This window comes from Giraffa tippelskirchi, chromosome 10, assembly GCF_054371585.1.
Source record: "Giraffa tippelskirchi isolate mGirTip1 chromosome 10, T2T-mGirTip1v1.2.pri, whole genome shotgun sequence".
Classification (NCBI taxonomy): Eukaryota; Metazoa; Chordata; class Mammalia; order Artiodactyla; family Giraffidae; genus Giraffa; species Giraffa tippelskirchi.
Window position 1 is genome coordinate 106,622,875 of NC_137284.1, and position 12,067 is coordinate 106,634,941.

Sequence of the window (12,067 nt, forward strand, 5' to 3'; positions counted from 1 at the left end):
GTCCAGTTGTTTGGCAGTTGTCAATCAAAACATTACAATAAGAACTGCTGTCCAGATGAGGCCTGTGTACAGTCATCAGGAATAGGATAGGCAAGTTTCTAGGTTCTTAAATCTCTGTTGAGAACTACAAGCCTGCAAGCAGAGCAGGGCATTTCTGCATAATATCCTGGGTGTTTTGAAAAGAGTCACAGGTGTGGAATTTCCACTCAGCTGTACATGACAACACAAAGACCGGGTGTCCATGAGGAACATGTCAAATATCAGTGAAGTGCATGATTTTGTAATGGCAGAGATTGTTAAGAACTCTAGGATAAAATCTTTTGTAAGATTGGGTAATTTTGAAATAAAAATAACACATACCGCAATGCTATTCTCTACCACGGGGCTCCTCGTCTGAACGATTCACACCTTGAGCCTTGTGCATGTCGGGAACTGACTTCCTACTCCTCACCTGATGGCTGCGTGGGGAGCTGCTGATGTTCACCTTCACCCTGATGGCCACCACTCCTGCTGCTCAGACCCTGGCCTCCCCTCCAGACTAATTCCTTTCCAACCACCTTGATCCGGTCCCCACATCCTTTCCCTGTGCTGAGTTCTCCATCTGCCTCCAGAGCCAGGCAGACAGGTACCAGACCCCTGGGCTTAAGCTTGACCTCTTTCTTCAAAATAGACATGGACCCGGTAAGTACCTGGGAATGTGTCTCCTTGTGAGACTGTGAGTTCCCTGACGTCACCCTGTGCCTCTGACTTCACCAGGTAATTGCACTTTAATTCAATCCACGTTGAATTTCTGTAAATGTCTTTTGGGGTTTCCCAGGTGGTACAACGGTAAAGAATCCACCTGCCAATGCAGGAGACACGAGAGACGTGGGTTCAATCTCTGGTTCAAGAAGATCCTCTGGGAGGAGGAAATAGCAACCCACTCCAGTATTCTTGCCTGGAAAATTTCATGAGCAGAGCCCTCACAGGCTACAGTCCATGGGGTTGCAAAGAGTTGGACACGACTGAGTACAGCACAGCACAAATATATAGTTAGGCCATTTAATATAGCTGTTCTCTTGCTCTGTATATCCCAGGTCGACCAATCTGTTTCACTCACATGTCTACCCAATCCTCTTAATTATGGGACTTAATTAGTCCCTGGTAACTGATGAGCCCACCTGACCTCAATTCCTCCCTATAATGGTAGCCTCCTTCTCCCCTAAGTACCAAAGATTGCTCTCATGTCTTGCCCCACAGTCTGCCACACAAGGTGGGGTGTTGCTCCAGGACCCTTCGTGTAAGATCCTTGTCCAATAATCCACTGATGTCTCTGTCACTGTCCCCAGGCTCTTTCTTGGCTCACGGGGTGCAGTCCAGTACCTGGTCTACACAGAGGACCTCATGGCCTCTTTCTCCATCCACTGTGGACCAAGATCCCACACTTGTCCAGAGTGAGGCAAAAGCAGACGGAGGGGTAAGGTCTCCAAGCTGCATCGTGCCGACATAACGCAGAGGCATGTGAGTCAGCCTCCAGATTTCTTAAATGCCTCTGCGCCTGTCTTCTAGGAATCTACCCAGTTAATCTCCACAATATCCAAAATACAGGCAAGTCTTTCTAGTTTTTGTCTCTAAAAGATCCTCTTATTGCCACCCACTTCTGCTCCCCTGTCACCATCCTTTTCAGCCTTTATTCTGTAATAGCCTCACTTAGTCAACTCCTAGGACACACTCCAAGAGGCCCCCCAGTGGACAGAACAATCTGATAACAGCTAATTCATCAACTTCTGCTTCTAATCCTCTGCAGCCTCTTTCTGCTGTTAAAAGGCCCCACCCACCTGGCCCTGCCTCCCCCCTGCAACCGTAGCCACCTTCCACTCCCGGAACTCCGGCTCTCTGTCTGAAGCAAGCTCTCTCAGGGCCTTTGCACCTGCTGGTTCCTCTAGTGAAGCACTCTTTCCTCCAAATTTTTCCATGCCTGGCTCCTTAGCTTCTCAGATGAGGCTTCCTTGACCCCCATCTATTCAGCAAGCCTCCATCACCCTCAGCTTTCATCACTATCTGTAGGTATTTATCTGTGTACTGACTTGTCTGTCTTCCCGCCTAAAATGGAAACTCCATAAGAGCACTGGCTTTATCTTATCCTACACTTTATTACCAGAGCCTGGTACTCAGTGAGAGCTCAAAAAATTTCTGTTGAATGAATAAATAATAAAGGAATGAATATCTTCTGGAAGAATCAATACTTTCAACACACACGCCCTCCCCCACTACAAATCAGATCCCAACGGGCCCAGCTTTCTGGAATGACAAAAGGAAGAGCTGTCCCTTTGGTGAAATAAGCCCTGTGTCTACCCACCCCAGGTCTTCCCTTCATTCACACCCTCTTCTCTCATTAATCCTCAGCAGTCTTACTACTGACCACCTTTCTCTCTGGAAACCCAGAGCTCCCTGGCTCAGAAAACCGGAACTCAGCCTTGGAGTGGAGCCAAGGTCGCAGACTCACATTTGAGGGTCCCAGTGCAAGGGGGGGACCTGGCACCCTCTGGAGTGCTCTACCTCTGGCCCAAAGCCCTGTCCTTCAGAGGAACAAAAACAGGAAGGGAGCAGAGGTCTCCAGCGGCCTGAGAGTCTAGGTAAAGATCTGATGCCCGGCCAGCCTGAGGCCCAAGAGAGGGAGGAAAGAGCAGGTGGGTGAGGGTCAGTCAAGGCCATGGAATTTGGGAAGAGATACCTCCGTTCCCTGCTCTGAAATCAAACAAATGCCTGCCTTCAAAACCTGATTCCAACATCTTTGTTTCTGAAGGCCACACGGGTGCTATTTAATCTCTCTGAGCCTCCGTTTCCACAGCTGTCAAAATAGATTTCACAATTTCTACTTTAAGGCAACTGCTGGGCACTTTGCCCCCAGATGGTATGTCTGGCTGCATCCACCAACTTTCAGTCCCTCAGGATGAGCCCATTACTCTTATTAAAAATTCAACCCAGTATCAGTCCTACTCAGTGACTTTTGATAAAATGTATGGATTTTTCCAAATGTTTTGAGGTTGAGCCATAAAAGCTGATTCACATTTGCTTAACTTGGTTTAAAAACAGGGCCAGTCTGACTCCCAAATTTAGCATATACATATACACAGCAGCCATTCAATACATGTTTTTCCATTAATGAATCAAACAACAAGATGAGCCTATTAATCAAGTCTGACAAACATCCCTTTTTTCACAAGGAGTGCGTGCTGTCATGCACTAATTCACCTTGTGCTTTGATACCACAAACAAACATGGGCAAGAAAACAGATTCAGACCATTAAAAGGCTCAAGACTTGGACACTCAAATTCCCTTCTGATGGACACCATGGGAAAATGTGCAAGTGGGAGGCTAAACTCCTTATTTCTCCTGGAGATTATCTGTCAGCTCCTACAGTGCTTATGCTTTCAGAAACCAAAAGGACTGCTCAAAATTGAACAATTCCTCAGCGAAAAACAAAAAGTAAAATTCAAACAACCTTCTCAAAATCACTAATTATCAGGAGATGCAAGTTAAAATCACAATGAGATATTTCCTTACACCTGTCAGAATGGCTATCATCAAAAAGACCACAAATAACAAGTGTTGACAAGGATGTGAAGAAAAAGGAACACTTGTGCACTGTTGGTGGGAATGTAAATTGGCATAGCCACTGTGGAAAACAGTATGGAAGTTCCTCAAAAAAACTAAAACTAGAACTACTATGTGATACAGCAATTCCACTCCAGGGTACAGATCCAAAGAAAAAGATATATGCATCTGTGTGTTCATTGGAGCAATGTTTACAATAACCAAAATATGGAAGCAACCTAAGTTTCCACTGATAAATGAATGGATAAAGATGTTGTATATACATATAGATACACACACACATAATGAAACATTACTCAACCATAAAAAGAATGAAATTTTGCCATCTGCAACAACATGGATGGACTTGGAAGATATTATGCTAAGTGAAATAAGTCAGACAGAAAAGACAAACACTATATGTGGAATTTACCTGGAGAAGGAAATGGCAACCCACTCCAGCATTCTTGCCTGGAGAATCGCAAGGACAGAGGAGCCTGGCAGGCTACTGTCCATGGGGTCGCAAGAGTAGGATACGACTTAGCGACTAAACTACTACTACTATACGCGGAAGTTAGAAAACAAAGCAAATTAACAAACATAGCTAAACACAGAGTCATAGATACAGAGAACAAACAGTTGCCAGAGGGGAAGCGAGGGAGAAGAGAAATAAGCGAGGGAGATTAACGGGTAGAAACTTCAAATTACAAAAGAAATGAGTCACAAGTACAGTGTTCAGTGTGGAGAATACAATCAATAATTACATAGTATCTTTGTACAGTGACAGATCATAACTAGACTTATCATGGTGATCATTTTGAAATGTATAGGAATATTGAATTATTATGTGGTACATCAGGAACTAACCTAGTGCTATATATAGGTCAAGTTTACTTCAAAAAACAAACTCCTAGGAAAAGAGATCAGATTTGTGGTTACAAGAGGTGAGGCATAGAGGGAGGGGAAGTTGGAAGAAGGTAGTCAAAAGGAACAAATTTCCAGTTAAAAGGTGAAAAAGTACTAGGGAGACAATGTATAACATGATTAACATAATTAACACTTCTGTATGCAATCCATGAAAGTTGTTAGGAGAGTAAATCCTACGAGTTCTCATCACAAGGAGAAAATGTTTTTTTCCTATTTCTTTGATTTTGTACCTATATGAGAAGACGGATTTTCACTAAACTTATTGTGGTCATCATTGCATGACATTTGTAAGTCAAATCATTATGCTGTATACTTTAAACTTCTATAGTGCTGTATGTCAACTATATCTCAATAAAACTGGAAGAGAAAAAAATAAACAATCTTCATTCCATATGTGGGCTACCATCAAATTTTGAAAGAGTATTTAGCAGAAGCATTCCTCTTTTAGTCTTGCTTCATAAATCCTGAAAACAAGGAAAAACATTGCCTAAGATTGACACTCAGCAAAGGAATCTGATGAAACCTGTCAGTTCTGTGCCACAGCATGACATTCTTGAAGGTTCCTGGTAATCGTGTGATTATCGAGCTTTCTGCTCTATCTCAGGCTGCATGTGCAAAACATGATTTCTTGTAGCTCATACACACTTATCCACCAAGGCAGCAGCATCTCAAGGCCAGAAAAGACTCTATGCTTTTAGAGTCTCAGCCAGGCATGTTTTAGTCTAAGAAAACACACACAAACCCACAGAGAGGAAAACAAGAGCCAGCTATTCCCTTCGCAAAAAAAGTGCCCAAGGGTTTGTGTTTCTCTGTGTGTATGTGTGTGTTTTACATTAGCTACATTTATCATATGGGAAAACTGAGACTTCGAGAAGTTAAGGAATTTCACCAATTTAACACATGAAGAGGTGGAGCTGGGGGTTTTCTTTTTTTTTTCTTTACAATGAATCTAACGTACGAAAATAGGACTAGTACACAATTTGGCAAATGCCCCCAGTTAGGCAGAGTGTGGAATGTCTGAACAAGAGGCAGGATAAAAGTAAGGTGCTTATAAAACAGTACACTTGCAAAGAGCACAGGTCTAAAGTCAGAAGATTCTGAGTCCTAGTCCCAGCTGACATACCAATGAGCTGTGGGACAGAAGTAAGTCACTTAACTTTTTTGGTTTTAGTTTCCTTACTCAAAGATGGAGACTCAGTAATAAAAGCATGCATTACCTACTTCCCAGAGTTACTGAGAAAGCTGTGAAAATACAAAGGCACATTCAAAAGTCACATAACTCCTATAATATATATAACATATATGTATATGTGTGTATATATATATATATATAAAGAGCACCCCCAAAATTACCTGTATCCATTCTTGCTCAAATTAAATTTCTTTCCTCTTGCTAATAAAAGGATCAATTGGAATGTGAGATAATTTTGTGAATCAGGATGAACACAGCTCCTGGAGAATGTGCACTGCTGTTTTGAGGACATGTGATCCACTCTGTCACAACCAGGCATCTTTCAGTGCCCTAAACCAATGGACCCATTCCAGTTCTGCAGGGAGTCAGGCCCTAAGCCAATTACTTCAGGTTTACCAAACAGTAACAAGGTGCTTAGTGTGCCCAGAACACTGAATACATCATAAACAGGCAAAAAGAAACACCAACCCACAGGACAACAGATGTGGCCAAGTGTGAGAAATATGATAGCAACACGGGTCACATTTAAAGTGGCTCCCAGATGCTCCCTTCTACACCCTTCTGGGTAAGCTCTTCCTGAACTCTCACCTGAGGACAGTAGTCAACTGTCTTCAACAAATCATCACCCCTCTAGGAAATCTAAAGAAGAGACACCAGGACAAATCCCTCACTGGGCAAGTTACCGCTCTTTCTCGGTGCTCCTGGTTGCCCCAGTCCACACCGCAGATGGAGCCCACTCTGAAGTCGGCTGTTTCCTGCTCACTCTCCCGTTTTCCACCCTTCACATTCATCTGTTCTAGAACCTGAGTAAGCCCTTCAAACTCTGTCCAGAAGGATCATCACATGGTTGAATAACTACAAGGATGATCGGAACCATCAAACAAAATATACCTAGAAAGCGCTGCCTGGACTCACTGGACTTGTCAGAAAAGACACTTCAGGGAACATGTTCACAGAGCAGCCCACGGGACAGCTGACTGCCAACACACAGTACAACAGGGTGCAAACTTTATTGCGTATCAGAACCACCCAGAGTTTGCGGAAAACCCAAGGTCCCCATGGCAGTTGCTGATGCTGGTTTCCAGAGACCACACTTGAAAAATCTCTGTCATGGTAAGTGGGCAAGGGCTACCCAGTTGGTCGTCTCCACAGGGGCAACTTCAGCTCCTGACTCATCCTCCTCCATCCCCAAACTAAGCCTTAAGAAAACTCATAATAGGAATTAAACAGTCAGCCCTCCTCCTCCCTTCTCCTTGCCCAGACGTAAAGCCATGTGGCCATGGATGAGAGGAACAATTGTCCAACCATTCGCCACAGGTATCTCCCAGGTTGAGTCCTGTTCTCCCCTGTGTACTACATGATTTTGCAAAAGGAGTGAGTTATGATGCAAAATAGAGGATGTGGAGTTACAGGAAGTGCATTCGGGTTCCCCAGGTCCCGTTCCCTGAATGGTGCAAGTTCCTAACACTCAGTGATGGAGCATGCCAGTGAGACAGTGCCAGGGAAATGCTGGTTTTCTCCTCACTCGTTTTTCCTGATGCTCTGCCACAATGCACTGTGATTTCCCGCCAAGAACTCACTTCATGTCACCAACAACCCAGTGCAAAAAAAAACAGTGCGTGGTCCCAAGCATACTGCATCTCAAGGCAGGAGTGGGCATGGGGTGGGGGGTGGGGGAGTGTGGAATGGTGGCAGAGGGGTTTTGCCCTGGAAGGGACTATTAGAAATATTTCTTTCCTTCCCAGAGTTGATTGTGTTATATAATGCACTATTTCACTAACAGTGGGAGTTACTGCTATAATAATATTGTTTTGTTTTAGGGAGTGTTAACGGAAGTTCCCACAGAGAATAGCGTTGTGAATAAGGTAAACACTCAGTGATAAGAGGCCATAATACAACTCTCTTCTTCTATGGTTCAAATGTGGAAATCCAGCCAGTGTTCACCATGCAATCAGCTTGGCCTTTTCTGGCCCTTGGACAGGGGAGGTTTACATATATTTGGGGCTGTAACTGTGGGCCTAAAAACCACCTTCAGGCTAAATAAGGAAAAAGAATGAAGGGTGATTCATTTGCAGCGTTTTGGTAAATATATTTACATAGTGTGTGTGTTTGCAAATACCTGGTCTTTGCAAAGATTTTTCTGGACACAAATAAGCATATTTGGTAGAACAAATGTGACTTTGCCTCCAAAGGAAAAAAAACACCTGACTAGCTCTTTCACACATGCAGAAGGGCAGCAGTCCCCAGGCTCTGAGTGCCTTGTCTGGTGTAAACCCCATGAAGTGTTGGGAGTCAAACATTTTCCAAAGCAGTAACACTAATACAGTCTCCACTGATTCCAAATTTAGGAATTAATCTCAGATATACTGTGTTCAAGACACAGACCTCAAGTCCAGCCAGCTCTATTTAGAAAATTCTGGAGCAGGAGAGCTCAGCCACTCAGAATACTGCACCATATTGGCTGCTGCCTCAAGCCCAGATTTACAAATCTTGCCCTCTCCCTACCTGCCCCCAAATCCACTCATTTGCATGCACAGATGAGGCCATGCAAGAGCGGCCTTCATACCCAATGCCCTTGCTGGTTCTTATCCTCACCTGTTTTCCAGGAGCGTCATGCACACCACCTCTCGCACCCCGGGGTTGTTGGCCTTCTCCACTGAACAGCCCTGCAAGTTCCAGGTGGCCAGCCTCAGCACAGGCCGCCCGTCCCTCGTGCCTCCAAAGGCCTCCACCGAGGGCCTCGTGGAAATGATCTGCGTTGGCCCCCCAGGCGGCAGGTCCAGGTCTTCACTCTGCAAGCTTAGCGAGGTGGGGCTGGGGTGAGGCTTGGCGGTGAAGGTCAGACCGCCGTTGGTGTGGGTGGACGGGGGCCTGGACCTCTCGGCAAACACCTGGTGCCGTATCCTGTCCAGGAAGGCGGCATTGATCCCGCCCATCCTCACCAGGTCCTCGACGCTGCGGAAGGGCCCATGCTCACGGCGGTAGTCCACGATGCTGACGGCCATCTTCTCTGTGAGGCCCCGCACGCTCATGAGCTGAGCCGGGGTGGCTGTGTTGATGTTGACACGCGGGGTGAGAGGCACGGCGGCGGTGGTGGCCAGGTGGTGAGGCTGCTGCTCTGCCATCAAGTCCCTCCGCAGGGAGCTGGGGGAGTGCTGCGCCGAGCTGCCCTTGCTGCTCACGCAGATCTCAAACTTGACCTGCTCCAGCTTGGTGGCACCCACGCCACTGACCAGTGCCAGGTCCTCCACTTTCTTGAAGCCACCAATGTACTCGCGGTACTCCACAATGCTCCGTGCCACCGCGCGCGTCACCCCAGGCAGGGTCATCAGCTCCTCCTCCGTGGCGGTGTTGATGTTAAGTCTCTCCTGGTTGACCAGGATGTTGCTGAAGTTGCAGGCTGCGCTGAACTTGCGACTATGGGACAGGTCCGAGGGGTCCCGGGGGATGGAGCGGTGGCAGCCCAGGGTGCTCCCCATGGCTGGCCAGGATCAGGAGTCCAGGAAGCCTTTTGGTTAGGGAGGAAGCCCAGTAAACCTCACAGGCACAGAAGAAGGGAAGGTGCAGGATTCAGGGCATGAAATGGTTATCTAGACAAACATTAAATAACCATGCCCCGAGTGTCCAAAACTACCTTTCACTTGGCCACCTGGAAGACAAATAAACACACAAATCGATTGAATCAGTTAATCAGTTTGCATTAGCACTCCCTTCCTACAGCTGAAATTCTTGGCCAGGAGTCCAGGGCTGATGTCTCTCCGTGAACCTCAAAGAACACCCACAAGGGGGCTGTCCCATGAGGATTTTCCTCTAGTGAAGCCCAATTTTTATCACGCTAGGGTCAAAAAACGCTATCAGCAACTTCTCCTGGAAGGAGACCTATCCCCACCAGCCTACACCTCTCCTCCTTGCCTCTCAACTCGCCCAGCACTGGGGCCATCTCCCCGCCTCCAGTCGCTAAGCTTTCAGGCAAAAGGGAGTGGGCATCCCCACGCCCCGTGCTCCTGACACTCAGCACCAGCAGCAACTTTGGAATTCCATCCTCACTAGTGCGGGCACGGAGAAAGGGTTTATCTACCAGATTCGGCGCCGTTCCTGGCGCCCCACCTCTCAGCTGCTCCTCCGGGGCGTCCTCTTTCCACCTGCGACTCCGAAGCCTGAGCCCAGCCCGGGACAGCGCCGGCGCAGGTGCTGATCAGCGGCTGGTTGCGGGATCCCTCCCACGCCACCTCGGGCCGCGAGTCCCAGCTGTTTCTGCTGGAGAAAACTCTTGAGTGACTCTCCCAGAACCGCCAAGAGCTGCAGGGCTTCGCGGAGGCGGCAGCGGCGGTGAAATCCGATCGCTGCGGCTGCACCAAGTCTTGTGGCTGCACCAGGACTGGCGGCGCTGCCGCAGTTGCGTTGATCCAAACGAAAAGTCCTTCCCCCGACTCGGACGCGGGATCCACAAGAACCGGGTCGAGAGCCCAGCACCAAAGCCACAGCCACCGATCTCCGTCAGTGTCAAAGCCAAAGTCCCGGCCGCCAGGCCCTCGCCTCCTCCAGCGCTACGGCCACGCCTCCTCGCGAGCGCCAACTCCTCCCCGGGACTTCGAGGGCACGTGGGGGCGGGGCCGGAGCTCTAGGCCGGGACACCAGGGCTTCAAACCCGGGAGCGCGGGGCGGGCCCTGATGTTCAGGAGGCGGGGCCGCGGGGCGCGGGGGCGGTGCCAGGACGCGAGGTGGTGGAATGCAAGGCCCAAGAGTGTGAGAGGCGGGGCTATGCTGCGAGAGGGCTGGCCCCAGCGCGAAGCGGTGGTGATGGAACCCCGAAAGCAGAGCAGGGCCTGGACGGAAGGGGGCGGGCCCCGGGAGCGTGGAGGCGGGGCTTAGAGGCTGAAGAGGCGGGGCCGACACCACCCAAGCAGCGGCGGGTCACTGGAAGGCTGTCCTCAGGGCCGCTGCTCCTGAGCTCGGGTTGCTACCGGGGACCGAAGGCTAGCTGTACGGAATAGAAGGTTTTTAGTCTCGCCCGAGGCGGGACTCTCCCGACAGCTTTTCGGTAGGCTGCAGCTAGGGGTGCGGCAAACGCTACCGGGCCGTCAGCCCAAATTTAGTCCGTCTTTGGGGCGTGGGGACAGGGCGAAGACACTCCCTGTGTGGGAGGCACACCTACGGGTCGGGAGCCTAGCCTGCGTTCTGAGAACATTCGAGGACTGAATGGGAACTTTTTAACTTCCGCCGCCCTCTTTTGTCCTCCTCTTCCTCTTGTGTATTACCTTTACCCGGCTTACATACAACCCTAGCAACTCGATGCTACTAGGAGAGGGCGCGCACCGCCGGTTAGAGCTGTGTTCGCTAGGTCACTTACTGCCTTGCTCATTTGCACGTTTAGCGCTCTGAGTAAATATGGATATTTTCTGAAAGTATTAAATCTAATTATTAAGGAGGAAGAACATGCTAGTTGCAAATGGAAGCTGGCTTCCCAAAATTCAGAAGGGTTTTTGAATCATGCCACTAAATGACAGTTTAAAAATTAAAGAGTCGGCTGTATTACAGCGGATACATGGAGCTGGAGTATTCAATTAAACAAACCGTGAGGTGACACCACTGAATACTTTGATCCTGGGTGTTCAGTGACCTCTGAAGTTTCATCCCCAATCAATGTGACTGATGCTTCTGCTTTCAATTCCCCAGTCTAGGTCAGCAAAAACCAACTCTCAGGGAAGGCAGAGGTACTTCAGATGCGAAATGTGAGCCTACCAAGACTTGGCAAAACACTGTTGCCTTTCTGTGTATACTGGTTGGGACTCTTAATGGCAGATGACAGAAATCCAAGTCAAGCTAGCTAGACAAAAAAAGGGCATTTCCTGGTTTTTGTGGGGGAAAGGTAGGGAATAGATATTACCTATGTTCCTCATGACTGCATGCAGCCCAAAAGTCAACAGAATCTTGTCTGACCCCCTTTATCTCCTCTACTTGCTTCCTCACCCTAGCATTAGGCTACATTATGCCACTCCTTTCCTCCTGTAATCCTGTTGTGATAAAGAAAAAAAAAAAAATTAACTGGAAAATATCTTAAGAGGAGGGAGAAATCTTTGTTGATCAGAATGTCTTAATGGGCCTTTGTGGCTGTGGATGGACAGCCTAAGGGCATTGCTAGTTGGGCTGGAACATTTTTATTGTTTAATCTAGAATACTTTGGAGGGTAAGAGGGAAACTATTAACTTCACTGGCACAGCAGACATAATCTGGTTTTGTTTCCTATAAACAGAAGTGTATGTTCCACCTTTTAGAAATGAAGCCAGGGACTTTCCTGGTGGTCCAGTAGCTAAGACTCTATGCTCCCAATGCAGGAGTCCCTGGTTTGATCCCTGGTTAGGGAACTAGAT

At 47.9% G+C, this 12,067-nt stretch overlaps 1 protein-coding gene and 1 long non-coding RNA gene across 5 annotated transcripts in view; one reads left to right on the forward strand and one right to left on the reverse strand.

The window, feature by feature from the left end:
• Positions 1 to 10,207, reverse strand: part of EEPD1 (endonuclease/exonuclease/phosphatase family domain containing 1) — a 131,052-nt gene extending 120,845 nt beyond the window's left edge. For all 4 annotated transcript variants that reach the window (XR_014066772.1, XR_014066774.1, XR_014066773.1 and 1 more), the window contains exons 1-2: positions 9,775 to 10,207; positions 8,292 to 9,345 (exon numbers count right to left, since the gene is read on the reverse strand). Coding sequence is in view for 1 of the 4 variants with exons in the window: in XM_081534237.1 (XP_081390363.1) it covers positions 8,292 to 9,175 (884 nt within the window). In the remaining 3 variants the exon portion in view is untranslated. The remainder of the gene's footprint in view (positions 1 to 8,291; positions 9,346 to 9,774) is intronic.
• On the forward strand, positions 6,145 to 11,238 carry LOC145523609 (uncharacterized). Its single transcript, XR_014066776.1, has 2 exons — positions 6,145 to 6,809; positions 7,517 to 11,238. It is a non-coding gene; the product is annotated as an uncharacterized LOC145523609 (long non-coding RNA).
• Positions 11,239 to 12,067: the final 829 nt, after the last annotated feature.